At 45.6% G+C, this 27,222-nt stretch overlaps 1 protein-coding gene across 1 annotated transcript; it reads left to right on the top strand.

Moving 5' to 3' along the window:
• The first annotated feature begins 695 nt into the window (after positions 1 to 695).
• Positions 696 to 24,850, top strand: LOC145361881 (chymotrypsin-like elastase family member 1). Its single transcript, XM_080217876.1, has 8 exons — positions 696 to 780; positions 2,018 to 2,085; positions 2,504 to 2,601; positions 8,117 to 8,242; positions 8,891 to 9,027; positions 12,191 to 12,336; positions 13,132 to 13,290; positions 24,836 to 24,850. The coding sequence occupies exons 1-8, from the start codon at positions 696 to 698 to the stop codon at positions 24,848 to 24,850; spliced, it is 834 nt and encodes a 277-aa protein (XP_080074002.1).
• Positions 24,851 to 27,222: the final 2,372 nt, after the last annotated feature.

Raw genomic sequence — 27,222 nt, 5'->3', positions numbered from 1 at the left:
AAGACAACGTTAATTACACAATACCACGTAACATTACCACTCTTCACTTTTACAGAGAAACATGAGGCTGAGTGAGACACCATCCCATAAGCCAGGGGGAAGAAAGATCAGCAGGATAGCCTTCCAGTGTTGGTCTCGCGAACTTTCTACCGACATTGTTCCCTGATCTGTGTCAGTTTTAAAAGTTTACAAGTAGGCTTACATTAGCACTGCAATGAAGTTACTGTGAAAATCCCCTGGTCGCTACACTCTGGCACCCATTCGGGTACACTAAGGGAGAATTTAGCATGGCCAATTCACCTAACCACCACATTTTTGAACTGTGGAGGCAACCAGAGCACCCGGAGGAAACCCACGCAGACACAGGGAGAACATGCAGACTCCACACAGACAGTGACGCAAGCCGGGAATTGAATCCATGATTGGGGAGTTAAACAATACTTACATTCTTAAAATGGTGGAATGTTTTTAAATTCCCTGACAAAGGCACAATTACTCATTTATTGTTTGGAACGGAGACTGATGCCACCTGCGGATTTTCTCACATTATGAGATACTGTCAGTGACCAGTCATGCCCAATGCTTGCTCGATTGCTATTAATCAGCAGACCTCAACAACAGTAACTTTATCGCAGTAACTAAATGAGCTGATAGTTGATTCACTTTGTGTCAGTGTTTGACATATCTGGCTATAAATGCCAGGCAGCAGTGTCCAGAGCTCCTACAGCATAACAGCCACAATGCTGCGACTGGTGAGTTTAGTGAGCCTTGCCCTGCTTGGTAAGTACAACGTCACTTTTTTATATTCATTAGTGGGGTGAGGAGTCATTTAAGAACAAATTGTATGCTCTGATTAATCATAGAATCCCTACTATGCAGAAGGAGGCCATTCGCCCATCGAGTCTGTACCGATCACAATCCCACCCCAGCCCTATTCCCGTAACTCACATATTTACCCTGCTAATGCCCCTGACACTAAGGGACAATTTAGCACGGCCAATCAACCTAACCCACACATCTTTGGAGTGTGGGAGGAAACCAGAGAAAACCCATGCAGACACAGGGCGAGTGTGCAAACTCTACACAGATAGTGACCCGTGGCTGGAATTGAACCTAGGTCCCTGGCGCTGTGAGGCAGCAGTGCTAATTACTGTGCCACCCCAAGAGACTTTAGGGTCTTTCTCAATGGATAAACTAAGATGGGCCAAATGGTCTTCCGCATCCACAGTTATCTTGTGAGCCACAAAGACAAAATGTTGGTCAGTCCTGTAGTGTGGGGTTTAACAGTACCTTAACTGGTCTGAGAGTCCCTGCAGTTTGACTTGACACGCTGCCACAGATATACAATGCTTTCTACAGACTTTCTGATGCTTGCCAGAAAGCCAGCTGATGAGTACTAAGGGGGCAAGTGCGTGGGCACCCTGATCTCCTAGTATACTGTGTACACCATGTACACAGTACATTGGGAGATCTGTCACCACCACCTCCCCCCCCCGCCCCCCACCCCGTCCCCGGATGTACTGAAACAGAGTATGTCCGGGGTACATGGGTCCTTAATTATGCTAGCGGCTTTTCCAAGGCAGCAGCAAGTGTAGACAGAGTCGATGGATGGGAGGCTGGTTCGAGTTGGTTTGGACTGGGCTTCGTTCATGACCCTTTGTAGTTTCTTGTGGTCTTGGACAGAGCAGGAGCCATATCAAGCTGTGATACAACCAGAAAGAATGCTTTCTATGGGCATCTATGGAGAAAAGGGAAAGCAAGAGGTATGTGCCCTGACACCATATGCAGCTTGTAAAGGAAAGGTTATGGGATGAGGGGATGTTGGATGTGAGGAGGAGGATTAGATGATTATGCCATCACTTTCAATGCTTTCAGCCAAATCTCTGGCTACAGCATTCCCCCCCACAACCGCAGACATCGCTACTCGACCAACACAGCAGGGCAGAAAAATCTCACCCATTAAATGTTCATCAGTAACAATTCTAATACAAACATTTTATCTCCTCAATGCTTACAGGGCTCTGTTCTGGAGATGAACGTGTCATTGGAGGGACCGAGGCAATTCCCAACTCGTGGCCATGGCAGGTATGAAACATCCAACTGTTCATATTCACCAACATGGATTAGCGTCAGCGCTCTATAAACTGGCGAGAATTTGAATTACAGTGTTTTTCTAAGGCCTTGGGAAGCAATGGGAGATTTGCAATTAATTCCAAACAAAAAATAATTTTCAGTGAGCTTTTTATCCCTGTCCACCCAAAGTTCATGAAAAGGAAATAAATATCAGTGTTTTTATTACTGTAAGTAATACTTAAACAAAAGCATCCCCTACATCCTTTGAAAAGCAATGATCCCATAGCCAAATACGTTGACTACTGGCAATTACTGGACAGCAATCGGGGTCCTGGCTGGTTACCATCTCCCAAACCCAGGGGCGCTGAGGCAAATTGCAGCTCTCTCACCAGGGTTTTAATGCATGACCAATTGAATTTTTTTTTTACAGGTCTCCCTTCAAGGTTATGCTGGTTATTGGTACCATACTTGTGGTGGCACCCTGATTCTCAGGCGATGGGTGCTGACTGCTGCTCACTGTGTTGACAGGTGAATGATTTTGATTGACCAGGATTACTATGTATTTGTCCCACCATATTCTGTGAAACAAGCATTCTCATTTGTTTCTACCTTACAGAGCCAGGGACTTCAGTTCAATCCCAGCCTCGGCTGACTGTCTGTGTGGAGTTTGCACATTCTCCCCGTGTCTGCATGGGTTTCCTCCCACAGTCCAAAGATGTGCGGCTTAGGATAATTGGCCATGCTAAATTGCCCCTTAGTGTCAGGGTAAATACCTACGATTACGGGGAGAAGGCCTGGGTGGGACTGAGTTCAGTGCAAACTCAATGGGCTAAATGGCCTCCTTCTGCGCTGTAGGGATTCTATGATACCTATAAGGCATAAGACCAAGGAGCAGAATTAGCCCACTTATCCCATCGAGTCTGCTCTGCCATTCAATTATGGCTGATATTTTTCTCATCCCTATTCTCCTGCCTTTTCCCCATAACCCCTGACCCCCTTATTAATCAAGAACCTTTCTATCTGTCTTAAAGACACTCAATGACCTGGCCCCCACAGCCTTCTGCGGCAAAGAAATGCCTCCTCATCTCTGTTTTAAAGAATCGTCTCTTTAGCCTGAGGTTGTTCCCTCTGGTTCTAGATTTTCCTACTAGTGGAAACATCCTCTACATGTCCACTCCATCCAGGCCTCGCAGTATCCTGTAAGTTTCAATAAGATCCCCTCTCAACCTTCTAAACTCTGAGTACCTACCCAGAGTCCTCAACCGTTCTTCATACGAAAAGCTCTTCATTCCAGGGATCATTCTTGTGAACCTCCTCTGAACCCCTTCCAAGGCCAGCACATACTTCCTTAGATATGGAGCCCAAAACTGCTCACAATACTCCAAATGGGGTCTGACCAGAGCCTTATACAGCCTCAGAAGTACATCCCTGCTCATGTATTCTAGCCCTCTCAACATGAATGCTAACACTGCATTTGCCTTCCTAACTGCTGACTGAACCTGCACGTTAAGCTTAAAAGAATCTTAAGAACATAAGAAATAGGAGCAGGAGTAGGCCATCTAGCCCTTCGAGCCTGCCCCGCCATTCAATAAGATCATGGCTGATCTGTCGCTGCTCAGTTCCACTTTCCCGCTTTCTCCCCATAACCCTTAATCCCCTCTCTTATCAAAAACCCATCAACCCGCGTCTTAAAAATATTTAGCGAGGCAGCCTCCACCACTTCAACGGGCAGAGAATTCCAGAGATTCACCACCCTTTGAGTGAAGAAGTTCCTCCTCAACTCCGTTCTAAACCGCCCCCCTTTTATCTTGAGGCTGTGCCCCCTAGTCCTACTGTCTTTTTTGAGCGGGAAGAGTCTCTCCACCTCTATCCTATCCATCCCATTCATCATCTTATACGTCTCAATGAGATCTCCCCTCATTCTTCTAAACTCTAACGAGTACAAGCCCAGTTTATTCAGCCTCTCCTCATAGCTCAACCCCCTCAACTCCGGTATCAGCCTAGTAAACCTCCTCTGCACTCCCTCCAAGGCCAAAATATCTTTGCGCAGGTGCGGCGCCCAAAACTGCACACAGTACTCCAGCTGCGGCCTCACCAATGCCCTATACAGCTGCAGCAAGACCTCCCTACTTTTATATTCAATCCCCCTCACTATGAAGGCCAGCATCCCATTCGCCTTCCTGACCACCTGCTGCACCTGCAGGCTGGGTTTTTGCGACTCATGCACAAGGACCCCGAGGTCCCTCTGCACCGTCGCCTGCTGCGGTTTTTCGCCCCGTAAGTAATAGTCCTTCCTACCATTCTTCCTACCAAAGTGGACCACCTCACACTTGCCAACATTAAATTCCATTCGCCATTTCCTGGCCCATTCGCCCAGCCTATCTAGATCCTTCTGCAGACTCTCCACACCCTCCGCACAATTTGCCGTTCCCCCAATCTTGGTGTCATCAGCAAATTTCGACACCCTACACTCGGTTCCCTCCTCCAGATCATCTATATAAATGGTAAAAAGCTGAGGCCCCAGCACCGACCCCTGGCGCACTCCACTAGTCACCATCCGCCAATCCGAATAGCACCCGTTGACCCCCACTCTGTGCCTCCTATTTGACAACCAATCCTCTATCCACGCTAACACCCTACCCCCAACTCCATGTCCCTCGACCTTCTGCAATAACCTCTTGTGAGGTACTTTGTCAAACGCCTTCTGAAAATCCAGAAAGACCACATCCACCGGCTCTCCTCTATCCACCGCCCTAGACACATCCTCATAGAACTCCAGTAAATTTGTCAGACACGACTTCCCTTTAATGAAACCGTGCTGCGTCTGCTCTATCAAGCAATTCCCTTCAAGATGCCTCGCAATTTCCTCCTTAATGACAGATTCTAACATTTTACCTACCACAGATGTTAAACTAACCGGCCTATAATTCCCTGCCTTTTGCCTGGCACCCTTCTTAAACAACGGCGTAACATTAGCCGTTTTCCAATCATCCGGCACTTCCCCGGAATCCAGCGACGTCTGGAAAATAACCACCAAGGCATCCACTATCACCTCCGCCATTTCTTTCAGAACCCTCGGATGCATTCCATCCGGTCCTGGGGACTTGTCCACAAATCTTGAACAATGATTCCCAAGTCCCTTTGTGTTTCTGATTTCCTAAACAATTTTCCATTTAGAAAATAGTCTATGCCCCCATTCCTCCTTCCAAAGTGCATAACCTCACACTTTTCCACATTGTATTCCATCTACCACTTCTTTGCCCACTCTCTTGAGATGTCCAAGTCCTCCTGCAGCCTCCCTCTTCCTCAATACTACCTGTCCCGCTACATATCTTTGTATCATCTGCAAACTTAGCAACACTGCTTTCAGTTCCTTCCTCCAAATCGTTAATGTATATTGTGAAAAGTTATGGTCCCAGCACTGACCCCTGAGTCACACCATTAGTCACCAGCTGCCATCCTGAAAAAGACCCCTTTATCCCCATTCTCTGTGATTTCAAAACCTGTGTACATTCTTTTGCATCTTTATCTTCCTGCTTTTTGCAAAATTAATTTATGGGATGTGAACGTCGCTGGCTGAGCCAGCATTTATTGCCCATCCCTAATTGCCCTTGAGAAGATGGTGGTGAGAGGCCTTCTTGAACCAATGCAGTCCATGTGGTGTAGGTGCACCCACAGTGCTGTTAGGGAAGGAGTGCCAGGATTTTAGCCCAGCGGCAGTGGAGAAACAGCCAATATATTTCCAAGTCACAATGGTGAGTGACTTGGAGGGAAATTTCTAGGTGGTGGCATTCCATGTGTCTGCTATCCTTGTTCTTTTAGCTGGTAGTAGTCATAGGTTTTGAAAGTGCCGTCAAAACAGCCTTGATGGGTTGTTACAGTGCATCTTGAAAATGGCACATATGGCTGCCACGGTTTGTAGGTGGTGGAGGGAGTGAATGTTTGTGGATGGGTGCCAATCAAGCAGATTGCTTTGACCCCTATGGTGTTGAGCTGAGTGTTGGAACTGCACTCATCCAGGCCGATGGGAGAGTATTCCATCACACTTGTGCCTTGTAGATGGTAGATCGGCTTTGGGGATTGAGGAATTGAGATGTTAACAACTGGGTTCCCAGCCTCTGACCTGCTCTTGTAGCCACAATATCTATATGACTGGTCAATGGTAATCCCAGGATGTTGATAGTGGGGGATTAAACAATGGTAATGCCATTGAATGTCATGGGGTGATGGCTAGATCCTTTCTCTTCGGAGATGGTCATTGCCTGGCACTTGTGCAGTGCTAATGTTACTTATCAGCCCAAGCCTGGATATTTTCCAGATCTTGCTGCATTTGGACATAGCTGCTTCAGTTTCTGAGTCGTCGTGAATTGACTGACCTCCAACCACCACAACCATCACCCTTCGAACCAGTTATGACTCCAACCAGTGGAGGATTTTCCACTTGATTCCCATTGACTCCAGTTTTGCCAGGCTTGGTCAAATGCTGTTTTGATGTCAATGGCAGTCACTCTCACCTCAATTCATGTCTGGAGTTCAGCTTTTTTGTCCATGTTTGAATCAAGGCTCTAATGAGGTCAGGAGCTGAATGACCCTAGTGGATCCCAAACTAAGCGTCATTGACCAAGTTATTGCTGAGTAAGTGCTTGACAGCACTGATGACCCCTTCCATCACTTTATTGATGATTGAGAGTAGACTGATGGGGTAGTAATTTGACAGGTTGGATTTGTCCTGCTTTTTGTATACAGGACATACCTGGGCAATTTTCCACATTACCAGGTAAATGCCAGTGTTGTAGCTATACTGGAGCAACTTCGCTAGAGGTGCAGCAAGTTCTGGAGCACAAGTCTTCAGTACTATTGCTGGAAAGTTGTCAGGGCCTATAACCTGTGCAGTATCCAGTGCCTTGAGCCATTTTCTGATATCACATGGAGTGAATCAAATTGGCTGAAGACTGATATCTGTGATGCCAGTGACCCCAGAAGGAGGAGAGATGGATCATCTGCTTGACACTTTTGGCTGAAGTTTATTGCAAATGTTTTAGCCTTATCTTTTGTACTGATGTGTCCAGGTTCCCCAGCATTGAGGACAGGGATATTTATGGAGCTTCCTCCTCCAGAGGGTTAATTGTCTACCACCATTCATGACTGGATGTAGCAGGACTGCAGGGCTCAGATCTGATCTGTTGGTTGTGGCGCCGCTTAGCTCTGTCTATTTCTTGTTGCTTACGCTGTTCGGCATGCAAGTAGTCCTGTTGTGTCGCTTCACTGGTTGTTACCTCATTTTTGGGTATGTCTGGTGCTGCTCCTGGCATGCCTTCTTGCTTTCTTTGTTGAACCAGGGTTGGGGGATATGTCAGGCCATGAGGTTACAGAATGTGGTTGAGTACAATTCTACTGCTGCTGATGGCCCACAGTGTCTCATGGATGCCCAGTCTTGAGTTGCTAAATCTGTTCAAAGTCTATCCCATTTAGCATGGTAGTGGTACCACACAACACTTACGCTTCCCTCCCTCTCTCCAGTTCACCTTCTTTCCAACCTGTCTATACTATATACAATTTAAGAAGATAGAACACTAGAAAAGGCCATTCAGTGCATGAAGTCCATCTCTTCCAAAATCACCAGGAGACCCAAGAGGTTCTAGTAAAATTCCTAAAGGACTTGTAGCAGATCCTGAGAGGACTGTGCATGGTTTACAATTCTGCATTTTTAATAAATAACAAGGTGAGCAAATTTTTTAGCAACAGTTTCTTCAGCTTGCAAACAAAAGTTACGAAAACTTTTGTAATTGGGAATGGACAAAATGAGTTACTTAAAACACCAAAGAAAATAGAAAATGAGCACAGCTCACCATTACAAACAAGTAATGAAGCACTAAGCAGAGTAGCAGCATCACCCCAGATAAAGTATCGTACAATGGTGCCCTTTTAATGACCTTGTTTCTCTTTTTAACCAACAATAAAGGTCCGATTTTGAGATTTTGTCATTTGAAGCCTTTTCCACCACTTTTGTTTGGAGTGACATGTCTTTTCCTTTAATCAACAGTGCAGGTGTGACATACCGTGTAGTCTTGGGTGACCACAACATTTATGAGGATGATAAAACCGAACAATACATTAATGTTCAAAATATCATTCTCCACGAAGGTTGGACTGGAGACCTTGCAATTGGGTATGTAGCCATATTACTATTTTGGATAAATAAGAAGATGTTGACAACATAGTCATTTTAAAATCCAGTTCATCATGGCTGCTACCTTGCTGCATGCTCAAGTACTTGAAAAGATTATAAGCTCATAAGAGTTGTAACCGATTGATAGTGCAGTTTTGTTTGTTTGTTTGTGCAGTTCTGAAGAAAAATATGTGCCCCTTCATATAATGTTCATTTACTCATTCACTGCACTATAATTAGCCTCAATGTTGTTAGTGACACTGAGAAAAATGTGTGTGGGTGTGCTGGGGAAGGAAAAACATCAGGTTCAGCTATGGTACCCCCACAACATATAGTTGAAGGGTCCACTGACACTCATCATCAAAGGTGGCACGTAGTCACTTGGATGGGGGAGCAGAGGGTGAGTGCTGTATATGGAATCGCACCCCAGCAGTATGGAGTGCCTTCAAGACAAGGGGGAGGAAAATGAGAAGAAAAAATATAAAACTATGCATAATCAAAAACTCAGCTGACAGTAGGTTCTTGCAAACCACTATATAGACAGGTCGTAAGTCTTAAGACAAGTCTTAAGACTTAAGTTGTACCTGCAGCATACTCATAAAAAACAACCACAAAGGGATTTATGAAGAAAAACAATTCATTTTATAGGAATGACATTGCCTTGCTTTACTTGGAGATTGATGCTGTCCTGAACCAGTATGTCCAGCTTGGAACATTGCCTCAGGCAGGTGCCACGTTACCAAATGACTACTTGTGTTACGTCACTGGCTGGGGCTACACTCGAAGTAGGTGATCTGGAATTCATGTGCATTTATGTGTTTTTCTACTAATCATCTTCATCAGAAAACAAATCAGCCCTTCATACACGAATCAGAATTTGCCACCCATTGCATCTTCAACACGACAGCAATTCTGCTCACTTCTAGGAGTCCTGGCCTCAGGATCTTTTGCATTCTTCACGTAGGCCTCCACCAGTCAGCCTATGCAATTGATTGTCATCATGTAAACTTTATGGCTATTCAAATTTTAATGGGCCCTTCTTTTTCCCATTGAGATACAGGGCAGAATCTTCTGCTCTTGTTGGGCAAGCTTCAAGGTGGGAAGATGGTTTACTGGAACCCCACCACCTTCCTGCATCTGCCACCCACTCAGGCCCTTAAGGGACCAATTAATGGCTATTTAAAGGCCTCATTCTATCACCACTGGTATTAACCCAGTGACAAGCAGATCTGTCACCATGCAGTGAGCACAGCAGCTAAATGTGCGGCCAGCTTGTCACCTCCTGGAAGTTGGCAGGGGAGGATCCCTCAATCAAAGGCACCCACTGCCAGGTCGAGGGACTAGACATCAGGAAAGGGATGCCCCACTGAGGCCCAAACCCCTGCCCACGCTGCCGATCCCCTTGCAAACCTTTCCCTCCAACTCCTCACCCCACAAAACCATTCTCCCACATCACTTACTTGTGGCCTAGGTCACTGTGTGTTCCTGGGACTCCGATGGGTGTCCTTCCAATAGAGCCAATGGCTTCCGAGTGGCATGCTGAGCACCAGAGCTGCCGGTTTGATTGGCCAGCAACTCTCAGTGAGACTTCCACTCCTGGGCTCTTGATTCCAGGGTCATTGGTATTAATGACATAGGCAGGAAGAGGGGAGAGGCCATGTAAAGACAATTTAGGGAGTTATGTCGAGAGCTAAAAAGCAGAACCTTTAGGGCAGTAAGCTAGGAAGGTCCAACAGCACGTGTTGAATATCCTAAATTGCATTAAAGTAGACAAGTCCCTGGGACCGGATGGGATCTATCCCAGGTTACTGCAGGAGGTAAGGGGAGAAATAGCTGAGGCCTTAACAGATATCTTCATATCCTCTTTGACCACAGGCGAGGTTCCAGGGGACTGGAGAATAGCGGATGTGGTTCCCATGTTTAAAATAGGAAGCAGGGATAATTCATCAAATTATAGGCTGGTGAGCCTGATATCAGTGGTGGGGAAGCCAGACAAATGCAAGGTGATGCATTTTGGAGGATCAAATTTAAGTATGAATTATACTGTCAATGGCAGAACTCTTAGGAAGATTATCATAGAGGGATATGGGTGTGCAGGTCCACAGTTCCCTAAAAGTGGCAACACAGGAGGCCAAGGTGATTCGAAGGCATATGGCATGCTTGCCTTCATCAGCCAGGGCACTGAGTACAACAGTTGGGAAATCATATTGCAGCTATATAAAACCTTGGTTAAGCCACATTTGGAGTATTGTGTGCAGTTCTGGTCACCACACTATCAGAAGGATGTGGAAACTTTGGAGAGAGTGCAAAGAAGGTTCACCAAGATGTTGCTTGGTCTCGAGGGTGTTGGCTATGAGGAGAGGTTGAATAAACTAGGATTGTTTTCACTGGAAAGATGAAGGCTGAGGGAAGACCTGATAGGGGTCTACAAAAATATGAGGGGTGTAGATAGGGTGGATAGTCAGAGGCTTTTTCCCCAGGTGGAAGTGCCAATTACAAGAGGGCACAGGTTCAAGGTCAGAGGAGGAAAGTTTAAGGGAGATGTGTGGCGGAAGTCTTTCACAGAGAGTGGTGAGTTCTTGGAACACTCCGCCAAAGGGTGTGGTGGAAGCAGGCACATTAGCAATATTGAAGAGGTATCTTAAATGGGTACATGAATAGGGAGGGAATAGAGGGATATGGCGCGAGTAAGGGCAGAAGGTTTTAGTTTAGTTAGGGCATCATGATTGACACAGGCTTGGAGGTCCAAAGGGCCTGTTCTTGTGCTGTACTTTTCTTTGTTCTTTGAACCTGTGTAACTAAAGCAAAAAATCTAGACCTTTCAGTTTCTGCGTGCTGTTAGGCCACCATATGATATATTCCTCATCGGCCCTTGCCTTTACTTTTACTCTGTTTTGAACCTTGCTGGCCTCTTTTTCTATGGACTATGGCTCTTCACTGTGCTTTCTCAATTTTAAAAAAGAATTGCCAAAAACAAACCAAATAGATCAGCCCAGGGAGGCTGGAGTTTCCTTGAAGCCATTGGCACTTTAAGGATTAAGAGGTTCGCCAACTTTGACTAAAGTAATGTTGATATTACCCATGGAATAGGTAAAATTCCCATTGATATCGTTCCTCTCTCCCACATTGAACTATAACCACTATCACTAAAATAATATTGGCATTGTCAGTTACGGTGGAGTCGGCAATCTGCCCAATTACCACCCTGACCAGAGGAGGAGGCACAAGGGCACAAATGCCACAAAGCATCTTCAGCTGTTTTCCGGACTGCTTAAACTACAGAAATGATCATTAAACCATCTTTTTTAATTACAACCATCCTACAGGTATTATAAATAGAAACCAAAACCCACAAACATACACTCATGAATAATTGCTCACCACACTTATTTATCCTGTCACGCCGTGGGTGTTAGCATATACTGTAGCTGCAGTAGGTGGTTAGCAATATTGCCTTTTGCCCTGACTGCACTATTTTTCCTCAGATTTCTGTTTTATTTTGATGTTTTCTTCTTAATTTCTTTCCTTTTTCATTCCTGCCTCCTCCTTCATTGCTTGCTTCTTCAAATTCTCACAGCTTTGAAATGCTTGAGATAGGTGCACATAATGCAACATTTTGGGTATAGAATATTTCTGCATAATACTGAATGTTACTTTACATAAATTTGCATTTTAAAACCACAGACCCCTTTAAGGACCTTCCATGAGTGTACGCTATATTAATCCAGGAAAATAGTTGGCTTCATCTGCCATAAATACTTAAACTGGAATGTATACATGGAAGGCAAATGGTTAGAAGCTATCAAATGGTCTTCAATCTGCTTGCCCATGTTTCCATAGTCAAGCAGCTAATATGGCGCTAGATTATTATCCACCATAAATGTGGACTATAAGAAAAGCAATTGACAAAAGTGCAACTGTAATGCTGGATCTTTTTTCTCGATGCAGATGGTGGGACAGTTAATCCTACTCTTCAGCAGGCTCCCATCAAGGTTGTTGCTTATGAAGTATGTTCCCAGCCCGCATGGTGGGGTAGTTACGTCAGACAAAATATGGTGTGTGCTGGAGGTGACGGCATCGTTGCTGGTTGTCAGGTAGTGATCTTGGATACTCTCTTTCAGTGGACAGATTGAAGAAAATATTAATAATCTTGAGTCCTGGGAAGCCTCTGCACTCTGTCCATTTTTATACAAGTCATTATCACATTGTTGTTTGTGTTTGCTGTGTGCAAATTGAATGTTGTGTTTCTCTACATTCCAACAGTGACTATACTTCAAAAGTATTGCATTGGCTGTAAAATGCTTTGTTATGCCCAGACCCTTGAAAGATGCAATATAAATGCAAGTCTTTTTCTCTCTGTCCTTTACTTCTCATCAGCTTCTTTCTCCATTTCTTGCTCACCTATCATTCCTCTTCTTTCTTTCATTCCTATTTTCTTTTCAATACTTCACTTTTTTTCTCCTTATCTGTTTCTCTACCATTCTGTTTCTGTTCCTCTTTCATTTTATTTCTCCTTGCTTTTTTGTTCCCCATTTTCTTATTGGAAGTAGACAGGAATGTAAAACTTGACCGAAATTCTCCAGCTGTTCATACCCTGCTCCTGCTGCCAGTGAGAACAGACAAGTTGGTGCTTAGCCAAATTTCTGTTCACAGCAGCAAGACTGATAATCCCAGCCGTGGTCGAGGTCAGAGAATCCCGGCCCTTGGAACACAAACAAATCAGCCATGATTTTATCAAATGGTACAGCAGGCTCGAAGGGTTGAATAGCCTTCTTAGGCTCCTATTTGTTTGTATTTTGATTGACAAATAGATTTCTAAAAATGAAATAAATCTTATGTTCTCCAGTTTAAGGAAAAAAATAACAGGCGTTTAATGGTTTTCCTCATAGGGAGATTCTGGTGGACCTTTGAACTGTCCGCGTAATTTGGGGTCCGGGGTATTTGAGGTTCATGGAGCCACCAGCTTCGTCGCTGCAGCAGGATGTGACACCTACATGAAGCCAACAGTTTGGACCCGTGTCTCATTTTACATCAACTGGATCAACAATGTATGTTAGCCTTTCTTTTTTGCTATCAGTTTATATACTATAGAATCATAGAATCCCTACAGTGCAGAAAAAAGCCATTCGGCCCATCAAGCCTGCACCAACAACAATCCCACCCAGGCCCTATCTCTGTAATTATGTATTTGCATGGCCAATCCCGTAATCGACACAAAGGGCAATTTAGCATGGCCAAACCCCCTAACCTGCACATCTTTGGACACTAAAGAGCAATTTAGCATGGCCAACGCTCTAACCTATATATTTCGGACACTAAGGGGCAATTTAGCATGGCCAACGTCCTAACCTACACATCTTTGGACACTACAGGGCAATTTAGCATGGTCAGTCAATCTAACCTACACATCTTTGGACTGTGGGAGGAAACAGAAGCACCCTGAGAAAACCCATGTAGACATAGGGAGAAGGTGCAAACTCCACACAATCACCAAAGGCCGGAATCAAACTCGGGTCCCTGGCACTGTGAGGCAGGAGTGCTAACCACTGTGCCACCGATGCAATGGGATAAATGTTCTGACAGAGCTTTATGTGATGGTAATGGGACCCTGCACAATTAAATTTGAAGCTACTGGGACCATGAAACCAGAGATGTATGGGGGAACAGGGAGGGGCAGTTGTAGCATAAGGTCGCTAACAAATACAATATGTGGGTGGATTGCTTGAAACAGGATACAAGTGAGGAATATAGGTCTTTTAATAGGTTAAAAGACCTATTTCCCACAATTGTCAACACTGGGTTCCATTAATTTTGCCATACTGATGGAGGCAGTGTCAATCAAGGCCCATTAGAGTGTAATGTGGCATTGGGGCTGCTAGAGTAGGCGATGATGTGTTCTTCACCAACTCTTCAGACCCCTACCATGCTGAAAATTCAGCCCCAGACTGCAGAGGCAAAGTTTAAACATAACTTTGAACTGCTTGCAAGAATTCAATTCAGGAAACTGTACACCCAACTTAAATTACACAGCTTACGTTGACTGTGTAACTAGTATTAGAGGCATAGCTGATATATCACAAACATTACTCATGGTACCCCCTCTAATAATGAAAGGATGAGGTAGAAATGTCACCTAAGATGGGCAACTTCATATTATCTGCCTGATATTTAGTTTTATTGAGTTCAATATCAGCAGAGCATTTAACAAACAGCAGACACAAAATTGCTTGTTTTGCAAAGAGTTTCTATTCTGAGATACTGTTTTAAAAAGGAGGTAGACAAAAGGCAGATAACTATAGGCCAGTTAGCTTAACTTCTGTAGTTGGGAAGATGCTTGAATCTATCATCAAGGAAGAAATGGCGAGACATCTGGATATAAATTGTCCCACTGGTAAGACGCAGCATGGGTTCATGAAGGGCAGGTCATGTTTGATTGATCTGGTGGAATTCTTTGAGTACATTACATGTGCAGTGGACAATGGGGAACCTGTGGATGTGGTGTATTTGGATTTCCAGAAGGCATTTGACAAGTGCCGCACCAAAGACGGCTACATAAGATAAAGATGTTACGGGTAATGTATTAGCTTGGATAGAGGATTGGTTAACTAACAGAAAATAAAGAGTGAGGGTAAATGGGCGTTTTTCTGGATGGTGACTAGTGGTGTGCCTCAGGGATCAGTGTTGGGACCACAATTGTTTACAATTTACATAAATGATTTGGAGTTGGGGATCAAGTGTCAAAATTTGCAAATGACACCAAGATGAGAGGCAGAGCAAAGTGTGCAGAGGACCCTGATAGTCTGCAAAGGGATACAGATAGTCTAAGTGAGTGAGCGAGGGTCTGGCAGATGGAGTATAAAGTTGGTAAATGTGAGCTCATCCATTTTGGTAGGAATAACAGCAAAATGGACTATTATTTAAAGGGTAAAAAATTGCAGCATGCTATAAGAGGGACCTGGGTGTCCTTGTGCAAGAATCACAAGGAGCTGGTTTGCAGGTGCAGCAGGTAATATAAGAAGGCAAATAGAGTTTTGTCCTTCATTGTTAGAGGGATGGAGTTTAAAAACAGGGAGGTTATGGTGCAACTGTATAAGGTGCTGGTGAGGCCACACCTGGAGTACTGTGTACAGTTTTGGTCTCCTGATTTGAGAAAGAATATACTGGCACTGGAGGGGGTGCAGAGGAGATTCACGAGGTTGATTCCGGAGTGGAGAGGGTTGGCTTATGAGGAGAGACTGAGTAGACTGGGGCAATACTCATTGGAATTCAGAACAATGAGGGGAGATCTTATAGAAACATAAGGAGGGAATAGATAAGATAAAAGCAGGGAAGTTGTTTCCACTGGTGGGTGAAACTAGAACTAGGGGGCATGGCCTCAAAATAAGGGGAAGCAGATTTAGGACTGAGTTGAGGAGGAACTTCTTCACAGAAAGGGTTGTGAATCTGTGGAATTCCCTGCCCAGTGAAGCAGTTGAGGCTACCTCATTGAATGTTGTTAAGGCAAAGATAGATATATTTTTGAACAGTAGAGGAATTAAGGGTTCTGGTGAGTGGGTGTGTAAGTTGAGCTGAGTCCACGAAAAGATCCGCCATGATTTTATTGACTGGCGGAGCAGGCTCGAGGGGCCAGATGGCCTACTCCTGCTCCTAATCCTTATGTTTTTATGTTTGAGGTAGAATTTCTGCAGTGGTTTTCCCAACCTCCTGCCGAAACCTCCAGGAAAACTCCAGATACATGGTGTAAACATGGTTTCCACCATCTTGCCACTGACCTTCCACTGAAATTTATCACAGGGGATTGGAAGAACCCCCACAGAGGTTCTGCCCTCCAACACACCCACTCCCACACATCTGTTTTTGCAGTAATTGTCTAATCAAGTATCTGCTCATACCAGCCTAACCAATTTCTGACAGAAGTAACAATCATGTTTGATCTTTCAGAAAATCAATTATTACAAAACTGGATGATGGACAAAGTACAGCTCACAACAGAAAAGTGTAACTTCACTGTTGAAACACAGCAATAAAACAGAGTGAAATCTATAAATTTTCCTCTTCATTGTCTCTTGATGTTAAGATATCTTTTGTAAAATGAAAGTTGCTGGAGCCTGGCTTTTCAACATTTAAAGCACATCATAACCTACTACTTATTAATTATTTGCTGTATGTTTGAGAGATTGATATAATTATTAATAACTACCTCTGACTCAATGATCAATTCAAATTGCGTGTGTTTCAAATTGTATGCAGTTTCAAAAAACCAGCCATGGAGAATGGGAGAGTTACCTGTCTCTCCTGTGGCTGTTTTTTGAGCCTGTGTACTCATCCACTTTAATTCAGTCTAGTGAACATCCTGGGCCAAGGGGCTTGTTACATTTCAGCTCTTTCACCAAGTGAGTTTGGTCTTACTGGAAATTAATATCACTGGCATTCTATTGAGTCTCATTGACAAAATTAGAAAGTTATTTCATCTCACTTACTTGTGTTAAAAAGAGATGTGATCAGGCTTACGCCTCATAATATCAGCACTTCTGGAATTTCTTAATATTTGGTACCTTCAAAAGGTCAGATTTTATGGTTTGTCCCACAGTTGTTTTCTTTTAATATACATTTTCCCCTCCATATTCTCTTCCCTTCACTGCATTTTGCATGGACTGATGCGAAATGCAGTGCCACACTGGCTTTCTTGCCCAGATAGCGTGAGTCTATAGTTTATTCAACAATAAGAGCATCACAGCAAAGCCCAATCCTCTCCTAACTGGGGGCCGATTTGTGCACTTTCCAGCTGGAGTCACTAGAGAGCAATTAGGATTGGGAACACACGCTGATTTATGTTCTCTGCCTCAGTCAGGGATACTGAGGGCCACCTTATCATTCCCATTGACACTTTGAAATCAAGGCAAAATACTGCAGATGCTGGAATCTGAAACAAAAGCAGAAAATGCTGGAGAATCTCTGCAGGTAGTCTGTCTCCACGGATGCTGTCAGACCTGCTGCGTTTCTCCAGCATTTTCTGCTTTTGTTTTAGTTGAGATCACCTTGGTTGAGATTGGTGAACAACCCCAAACTTAGCTTGATCTCTATGGCCATTTCGCAATGCGTTTAGTAGCTGAGCCATCAGGAGAGTTCATCCACACATTTACAAACAAAAGCAGCCACTGTTATAGTTCAAAATATGTAATTTCACAACTCATCTGCTTCATCCTGGACCACAATGTCTTCACCTTCAACAACCAGTTCTTCATCCAGACACACAGAACAGCCATGGGATCAAATTCGCACCTCAATACGCTAACATCTTCATGCACAGGCTCAAACAAGACTTCTTCACCGCACAGGACCTTCAACCAATGCTATACATGAGATACATCGATGACATTTTCTTCCTTTGAACATAAGAACATAAGAAATAGGAGCAGGAGTAGGCCATCTAGCCCCTCGAGCCTGCCCCGCCATTCAATAAGATCATGGCTGATCTGTCGTGGCTCAGTTCCACATTCCCGCCCACTCCCCATAACCCTTAATCCCCTCTCTTATCAAAAACCCATCAACCCGCGTCTTAAAAATATTTAGCGAGGTAGCCTCCACCACTTCAACGGGCAGAGAATTCCAGAGATTCACCACCCTTTGAGTGAAGAAGTTCCTCCTCCACTCCGTTCTAAACCCCCCCCCCCCCCCCCCCTTTATCTTGAGGCTGTGCCCCCTAGTCCTACTATCCTTTCTGAGCGGGAAGAGTCTCTCCACCTCTATCCTATCCATCCCATTCATCATCTTATACGTCTCAATGAGATCTCCCCTCATTCTTCTAAACTCTAACGAGTACAAGCCTAGTTTATTCAGCCTCTCCTCATAGCTCAACCCCCTCAACTCCAGCATCAGCCTAGTAAACCTCCTCTGCACTCCCTCCAAGGCCAAAATATCCTTGCGTAAGTACGGCGCCCAAAACTGCACACAGTACTCCAGCTGCGGCCTCACCAATGCCCTATACAGCCGCAGCAAGACCTCCCTACTTTTATATTCAATCCCCCTCGCTATGAAGGCCAGCATCCCATTCGCCTTCCTGACCACCTGCTGCACCTGAAAGCTGGGTTTTTGCGACTCATGCACAAGGACCCCAAGGTCCCTCTGCACCATCGCCTGCTGCAGTTTTTCGCCATGTAAGTAATAATCCTTCCTACCATTACTCCTACCAAAGTGGACCACCTTGCACTTGCCAACATTAAATTCCATTTGCCATTTCCTGGCCCGTTCGCCCAGCCTATCTAGATCCTTCTGTAGACTCTCCACACCCTCCGCACAATTTGCCGTTCCACCAATCTTGGTGTCATCAGCAAATTTCGACACCCTACACTCGGTTCCCTCCTCCAGATCATCTATATAAATGGTAAATAGCTGAGGCCCCAGCACCGACCCCTGGGGCACTCCACTAGTCACCATCCGCCAATCCGAATAGCACCTGTTGACCCCGACTCTCTGCCTCCTATTTGACAACCAATCCTCTATCCACGCTAACACCCTACCCCCAACTCCATGTCCCCTGACCTTCTGCAATAACCTCTTGTGAGGTACCTTGTCAAACGCCTTCTGAAAATCAAGAAAGACCACGTCCACCGGCTCTCCTCTATCCACCGCCCTAGACACATCCTCATGGATGTGGACTTTGGACTCATGGTGAACAATCACTGAAACTATATGACGACATCAACAAGTTCCATCCCACCATCAGACTCACCATGGATTATTCTCTGGAATTGGTTGCATTCTTGGACACACACATCTCCATTAAGCACGGTCACCTCAGCACCTCACTGTACCACAAGCCCACAGATAACCTCACGATATTCCACTTCTCCAGCTTCCACCCTAAACATGTTAAAGAAGCCATCCCATACGGACAAGCTCTCCGTATACACAGGATCTGCTCAGATGAGGAGGATCGCGACAGACACCTCCTGACACTGAAAGATGCCCTCATAAGAACAGGGTATGGCGCTCGACTCATCGATCCACAGTTCCAACGCGCCACAGCAAAAAAACCGCACCGACCTCCTCAGAAGACAAACACAGGACATGGTGGACAGAGTACCCTTCATCGTCCAGTACTTCCCTGGAGCGGAGAAGCTACGACATCTTCTCCTGAGTCTTCAACATGTCATTGATGAAGATGAATATCTCGCCAAGGCCATCCCCACACCCTCACTTTTTGCCTTCAAACAACCACACAACCTCAAATAGACCCTTGTCCGCGGCAAACTACCCAGCCTTCAGGAGAACAGTGACCACGACACCACACAACCCTGCCACAGCAACTTCTGCAAGACATGCCTGATCATCAACAGATGCCATCATCTCACGTGAGAACACCATCCACCAGGTACGCAGCACAAACTCTTGCAACTCGGCCAACGTTGTCTACCTGATACGCAGCAGGAAAGGATGTCCCGAGGCATAGTACATTGGGGAGACCATGCAGACGCTATGACAACAGATGAATGAACATCGCTTGACAATCACCAGGCAAGACTGTTCCCTTCTTGTTGGCGAACACTTCAGTGGTCACGGGCATTAGGCCTCTGACCTTCGGGTAAGCATTCTCCAATGCGGCCTTCATGACATACGACAGCGCAGAGTCGCTGAGCAGAAACTGAAAGCCAAGTTCCGCACACAAGGACAGCCTCAACCGGGATCTTGGGTTCACATCGCACTATCTGTAAACCCCCTGACTTGCCTGGGCTTGCAACATTTCACTTACTGTCCTGTCTGGAGACAATACACATCTCTTTAACCTATGCTTAATGCTATCTCCACTCACATTGTCTGTACCTTTAAGACTTAATTAGCTGTAAAGAGTCACATTCTAATCAGTATTCTGTAAACTGTGTGTCCTTTATTTGCTCTGTTTGTGATCAGAACTCCCACTCACCTGATAAAGGGGCAAACCCCAAAAGCTAGTGGCGTTTATTACCAAATAAACCTGTTGGACTTTAATCTGGTATTGTGAAACTTCTTACTGTGTTTACTCCAGTCCAACGCCGGCATCTCCACAGCATAAATATTGCCTAGGGACCTGGAGAGAATGCCCCTGCTCTTCTCCCAAATCAGCAGGGCAACCTTTTCCTGAAATCCCATACCGTCATTGTTAGAATGAAACCAATGATAACACTGGATCTGTTATAATGTGACCAACAGTAACATGCTATAAAGGACAGCTGACCTGATAGACTATGTAACCAATGACAAAACGATGTGGTGGTTAGCTAACCCAGTATAAATAGGAAGCAGTTGGGAATTGTGGGAGCTGGGATGGCGCAGGGTGAGGCCTCAAGTGTTGGAGTAATGAAGTTTCTTTATTAAACTTTTCTCTTTGATTAACTTGTTGGAGTAAGTTTTTGTTTTGTTTTATTGCTTGCAACTGAAGAGCTCCTTCTGCTGGATGGGTGTTGCTGGCTAGGCCAGCATTTATTGCCCATCCCTAATTGCCCTTGAGAAGGTGATGGCGAGCTGCCTTCTTGACCTGCTGCTGTCCATGTGTGTAGGTACACCCACACTGCTGTTAAGGAGGGAGTTCCAGGATTTTGACCCAGCGACAGTGAAAGAATGGCAATATAGTTCCAAGTCAATACCTTTATTTCACCCTTTTGTGCATGCCTCAAGTTTGTAACAGGCTCCTTTCTTTGTCAAGAAATCATCTGTTATAAAGCTGCTCCACAGAGCCAACCAGATTTCAGTCATGGGGAAGGCATGAACTAACATCTAGGATGAATCCTCCTCTAGGACTGGCAAACTCAGTGACTGTTCTCCATGTGTAAATTTAGACCGTAAAACCATAGAACCCTACAGTGCAGAAAAAGGCTCTTCAGCCCATCAAGTCTGCACCGACCACAATCCCACCCAGGCCCTACCTCCATTTCCCTACATATTTTACCCACTAATCCCTCTAACCTAAGCACCTCAGGACACTAAGGGGCAATTTTAGCATAGCCAATCAACCTAACCCACACAGCTTTGGACTGTGGGAGGAAACCAGAGCAAACCCACGTAGACACGAGGAGAACATGCAAACTCCACACAGACAGTGACCCAAGCCGGGAATCGAACCCAGGTCCCTGGGGCTGTGAAGCAGCAATGCTAACCACTGTGTTACTGTGCTGCCCTTCAACAGTGAAGGCACAGGGAACACAGCTAAGCCCACTTTGTCATTATTTCTATTTACTTCCATACAGGCACATCCTGCAGTAGTTGTGGCTGTGTAGTGATCAGCAGTGGTAAACAAAATAATGCTTAAGCTTGTGAATGAGGTAAATGGATATAGCATGCATATATCAGGTATTTTAATCATCGTATTTACATCTGACATTTTAACAAATTGACCTTGGATGATTTAGAAGAGCATGCAATATTGAAGGTTGGTCAATCGCAATGCTAAATAGTAAAATCACTTAGTTAAATTGTTAACTACTAGAATGAAATTTATTTCGTTATGTATCTTCTTTTCTGAAGTCAGCTGACAACTCAGATGGTTCAATGATTCCCAATAGGAAAGCTGGAAATTTGGGCACTCTGGTTGACAGACACTTAAGGCCCCTATTGACATGACATCAACTTTGCCTTATTTGTTGATGGCTTTTGGTATCTTAAAAACAACTTCAACTGATTCAGTGATATGGTGGCAGATCATGGCATTTTTTGCTATTTTGTCAAGATCAATGAGTTTGTTGACAAATCCAATCAGAACTGTCTTCAGAAAGTGGTGTGATGTTAGTGTACCTTAAAGCATTTTTAAAAATTTATGCTCACAACCTTAGGTGATGCCATTGTTGGAAGGAGGAAAAATCTGTGTGCAGGTCAAGTGACGGGGGTTCAGTTTCAGTTTGGGAGTTGGGGAGTTAGCATCAAGCTGAAAGAACTCTCTCTCTCTCGCAAGAGACCTGACGAAGGGGCAAACCCCAAAAGCTAGTGGCGTTTACTACCAAACAAAGCTGTTGGACTTTAAACCTGGTGTTGTGAGACTTCTTACAATATTTATGCCCCAATCAACATTTACTAAAACAGAGTTTCTGGTCATTATCACATGGTGTTTGTGGGAGCTTGCTGTGTGCAAATTGGCTGCCACTTTTCCCACATCATAACCGTGATTACCCTTTGAAAGTATTTCATTAACTGTGCAATTGCTTCTTTGGCAGTCTTCTGTCTCGTGAGATGATGGTTTGAACCTTCGTGGTCAACTCTGTTAAAGATTGTCTGGTGTGGTTGCGAGAAGTATTACAGAAATGTACCTTTTTCATTTTTTACTGTCAGTAGAAAAAGAATGGAAGGAAGTAGAGATAATTTTTTATTTGTTTTCTGATGCAGCCAAAGTTGCTTCTGACATTGACGGTAAAACTCCAGCAATCAATATGGGGATATTTGTCTATGTTACTGAAAATGGTGTGTATGTCTGAATGTAATATTGTACTCTCTTTAGCAGAACTTCAACCAATCACATTAGAGATCACAGTCCCTTTAACTTTGTCTCTTCAACCAATTTCAGGAATCATTCAGAACATGGAACAATTTCTCAAAGTTAAAAGTTAAAATTTATTTATTAGTCACAAGTAAGGCTTACATTAACACTGCAATGAAGTCACTGTGAAATTTCCCCTAGTCTGGCGCCTATTCAGGTCAATACACCTAACCAGCACATCTTTCAGAATGTGGGAGGAAACCGGAACACCCAGACAAAACCCCATGCAGACATGGGGAGAACGTGCAAATTCCACAAAGACATTGGCCCAAGCCAGGAATTGAAGCTAATCCCTGGCACTGTGAGGCAGCATTGCTACCCTGCCACCTCATCATTTCTGATCGATTTAGTTACACCGAACAACCAGTCACATTCTATCCACAGAATATTCTGTGGGATTTAGCTGCTATAACTGTTGCTCACCCTTCCCACCATATAAAAATCCCTAAATCACAAACACACTCAGAAATGTACCAATCCCATCTTCCAAGTGCTCCAGCAACATAGCCCTACAAGCCTCATGCAAAGATTTGATCTCAAATGCACCTTCAATCAGTGCCTTGTCACTGCCCACCCAGTAAAAAGTCTGACAACACCAGCTTTAAGTCCAACCGATTTATTTGATAGTAAACTCACTAGCTTTCGAGGTTACTCTCTTCTTCAGGTGAATGGAGAGTTCTGGCCTCACACAGAGCACATAAAGCACAGAAAGTTTACAGATTACTGATTAGATTCTAATCAGTAATTCTGGAAGGTCTATAGACCATACTCAATATAATCAATTCAAAATGCCATTGATGTGAACGCGAAAGAAACAAGTTCCACTCCACCCGCGTCCCCCCCACCGCACCAACGCCCCCCCACTCCCCACCCCCCCCACACCACCCCCCCCACACTACCCACACCCCACACCCCACACCCCCCACCCCACTCCCCCCCCGACACACCCCCCACCCCACTCCCCCCCACCACCCTCCCCCACTGCCCCACCCCCCACACACCACCCCCCACACCACCCCCCCCACCCTCCCCCAACCCAACCCCTCCCCCCATCCCACCCTCCCCACCAACCCCTCCCCCCCAACCCCTCCCTCCACCCTCCCCCAACCGCCCCACCCCCTCCACCTCCCCCACTCCCCCCCCTCCCCACCCACCTCCCCCTCCCCACCCACCCCCTCCTCCCCCCCCTCCCCCACCCCCCCCCTCCCCCTCCACCCCTCCCCCTCCACCCCCCCCCTCCCCCTCCACCCCTCCCCCACCCCCACCTCTCCCTCCCCCTCCCCTCCCCCCCCATCCCCACCCCCTCCCCCACCCTCCCCTCCCCCCCCATCCCCCTTCCCTTCCCCCCACCCCCCACTCCCCCCTCCCCCCCCATCCCCACCCCCTCCCCCACCCTCCCCTCCCCCACCCTCCCCCCCATCCCCCTTCCCCCCCCCCTCCCCACCCCCTTCCCCCCTCCCCCCCACCCCCCCCTCCACCCCCCACTCCCCCACCTCCCCCCCCCACCCCCTCCCCCCCCCACCTCCTCCCCCCCCCCTCCCCCCCCCTCCCCCACCCCCTCCCCCCCCCACCCCCTCCCACCTCCCCCCACCCCCTCCCTCTCCTCCCCCCCTCCCCCCTGCCCCCCCTCCCCCCTGCCCCCCCCTCACTCCCCCCACCTCCCCCCACCCCCTCCCTCTCCTCCCCCCCTCCCCCCTCCCTCCCCCCGCCCCTCACTCCCCCCACTCCCTCCCTCTCCTCCCCCGCTCCCCTCCCCCCCCGCCCCCCCCTCACTCCCCCCGCTCCCCCCACCCCCTCCCCCCCCCTCCCCCCCCTCCCCCCCACTGCCCCCCGCTCCCCCCACCCCCTCCCCCCCCCTCCCCCCCCTCCCCCCCACTGCCCCCCCTCTCCCCCCTCCCCCCCCCCACTGCCCCCCCCCTCTCCCCCCTCCCCCCTCTCTCCCCCCCCTCTCCCCCTCTATTTATAGCCACCCACTCTATTTATCAACAATTTCATGGAAAAGAAAGTAATATTTCCTTTGGGAGAGGTTACCTGACAGCATTTTCTGTTTACTTTTCTGTTAAATTTAAATTTTCTGTTTAATTTTTCAGCATCTTTTCTCCTGAACATGCACTTCTGTGGGATTCGTGGCCCTTCACTGCCTCACCCATGTGACAATTCTTGTTGTATAAGCCTAGGCCACAAACATTCAACCTGCCACTCTTTGTCAGTGGTGGGGAGTCATGTGCACCATTGACAAAATGCAGGGCAGCAACTCACCAAGGTTCCTGAGACAGCACCTTACAACTCAGAACCACTACCATCTAGAAGGACAAGGCAGAAGAAACTGAGAACATCACTACCTGGACATTCTGCGCCAAGTCCTTCACCAAGCTGACTTGGAAATATATTGGTCGTTCCTTCACTGTCACTGGGTCAAAATCCTGGAACTCCCTCCCTTATAGTACTATGGGTGTACCTACACCACATGGACTGCAGTGGTTCCAAGGCAGCAGCTCACCAGCACTTCTTAAGGGCAACTAGGGATGGACAATAAACACAGGTCTAGCCAGCATGGCCCACATCCCATAAAGAATTTCTAAAAAGTATCAATAAAGTTTGATACTGCCTGAGTCTATGACACATGCATATACACTAAACTGTCAATCTCATTCAGAGGAGCCACAAAGATGTCTGGTGTGGGAAATAGTTGTCATGATGCTGGATTAAGATAACTATCGAGTCCAGACAGTTGTACTATGCATCTAATGCATGTGTGCTGGGAATCCTGTACTGTCACTGAACCCATTACCTATCATTGGCTTTATATAGCTTGATGATATTTTTAAAAAGCACTGATAACAAGAACATGAGAAAATAATTTGGCCAAGCACATGTCTCTATGGGCTGCCTCACATTTTAATGATGGGCGCTGCTTTGAAGAAGCCAACTGAATAATCAGTAACGCTAAGTGAAGCCAAACTCATGATCACAGCCAATAAAGAGCAACTAGCTTGTTTTATTTCTGCACTAACTGGCAATCAATGCAAATAAACACAACCATGGTCCTTGCAGCTCGATCAAAACGGTGCACTTCAACTGCCATTTTAGAATGTGTTACATCAATGCTACATTTACAGGAACAAGCTGCCAGAGTAGTTGAGGCAGGTACAATTTTGTCTTTTAAAAAGCATTTAAACAGTTACATGGGTAAGATGGGTATAGAGGGATATGGGCCAAACATGGGCAATTGGGACTAGCTTAGTGGTTAAAAAAAGGGCAGCATGGACAAGTTGGGCCGAAGGGCCTGTTTCTATGCTGTAAATCTCTATGACTACCCCTGACTTGACTGGGAAGGGGAGCAGTATGAGATCCTCCAGCCTGGAGTCAAATCAGGTTAGACCACTTCGATAACCAAGTGATTGATTAGCCCTTACACTGGGCTGATGTAAATGTACTAAGACTGCGAACACTCCTTCCTACACTTTTATTGCATTTAAAATAAAAACTACCTGAAATGAAACATAGGTAAAGCACACAGTTGAATCTGACAATACCATTCACAGCCAAAGTTACTGCCAATTTCAAATGGATACTGCAGAACCAATCTGAAATCAATTGCACCCAAAGGAATCAAATGAAAAAAATCAACTTGAAGGGGGGAGATAAGAAAATTAGGAAGTCAATCAATTAAGACTGTAATATTTTTTGATTATGCCAATGTGGTAATGTTTTAAAAATTGATCTTTATTGTGTAACATAAATTGCATTAAAAAGATAGAATATATAAAATGCTATTCAATACATGTTATTTATGATAATGCATTCCAGCATATTTTTACATTTTTAAATTTATTCGTGGGACATGGGTGTTGCTGGCTGCCCAGCATTTATTGCCCAACCCTAGTTGCCCAAAGGCATTTGAGTGTCAACCACACATTGCTGTGGGTCTGAAGTCACATGTAGGTCAAACCAAGATAAGGACAACAGAGAGACTAAATCAGTTAGGATTGTATTCATTGGAATTTAGAAGAGTGAGAAAGGATCTCATAGAAACTTTTAAAATTCTAGCAGGGTTAGACAGGGTAGATTCAGAAAGAATATTCCCAATGGTGGGGGGAGTCCAAAACCAGGTGTCATAGTTTGAGGATAAGGAAGTAAACCTTTTAGAACTGAGGTGAGGAAAAATTTCTTCACCCAGAGGGTGATGAATGTGTGGAATTCACTGCCACAGAAAGTCATTGAGGCCAAAACATTGTGTGATTTCAAGAAGAAATTGGATATCACTCTTGGGGCTAAAGAGATATGAGGCGGGGGGGGGGGGGGGGGGGTGCGGGGAGGGAAGAGAAGGAAGGAGATCAGGATATTGAATTTGATGATCAGCCATGATCATAATGAATGGCAGAGCAGGCTCAAAGGGCCTACTCCTAGTTTCTATTTCCTTCCCTAAAGGTGGATTTTTCCAACGATCAACAATGCTTTCATCATCATCAGTTAA

The sequence above is a fragment of the Carcharhinus amblyrhynchos genome, chromosome X, assembly GCF_965287045.1.
Source record: "Carcharhinus amblyrhynchos chromosome X, sCarAmb.v2.hapA, whole genome shotgun sequence".
NCBI classification, from domain to species: domain Eukaryota; kingdom Metazoa; phylum Chordata; class Chondrichthyes; order Carcharhiniformes; family Carcharhinidae; genus Carcharhinus; species Carcharhinus amblyrhynchos.
The sequence above is the reverse complement of the archived record's forward strand: the minus strand, read 5'-3'. Positions and strand labels throughout refer to the sequence as shown.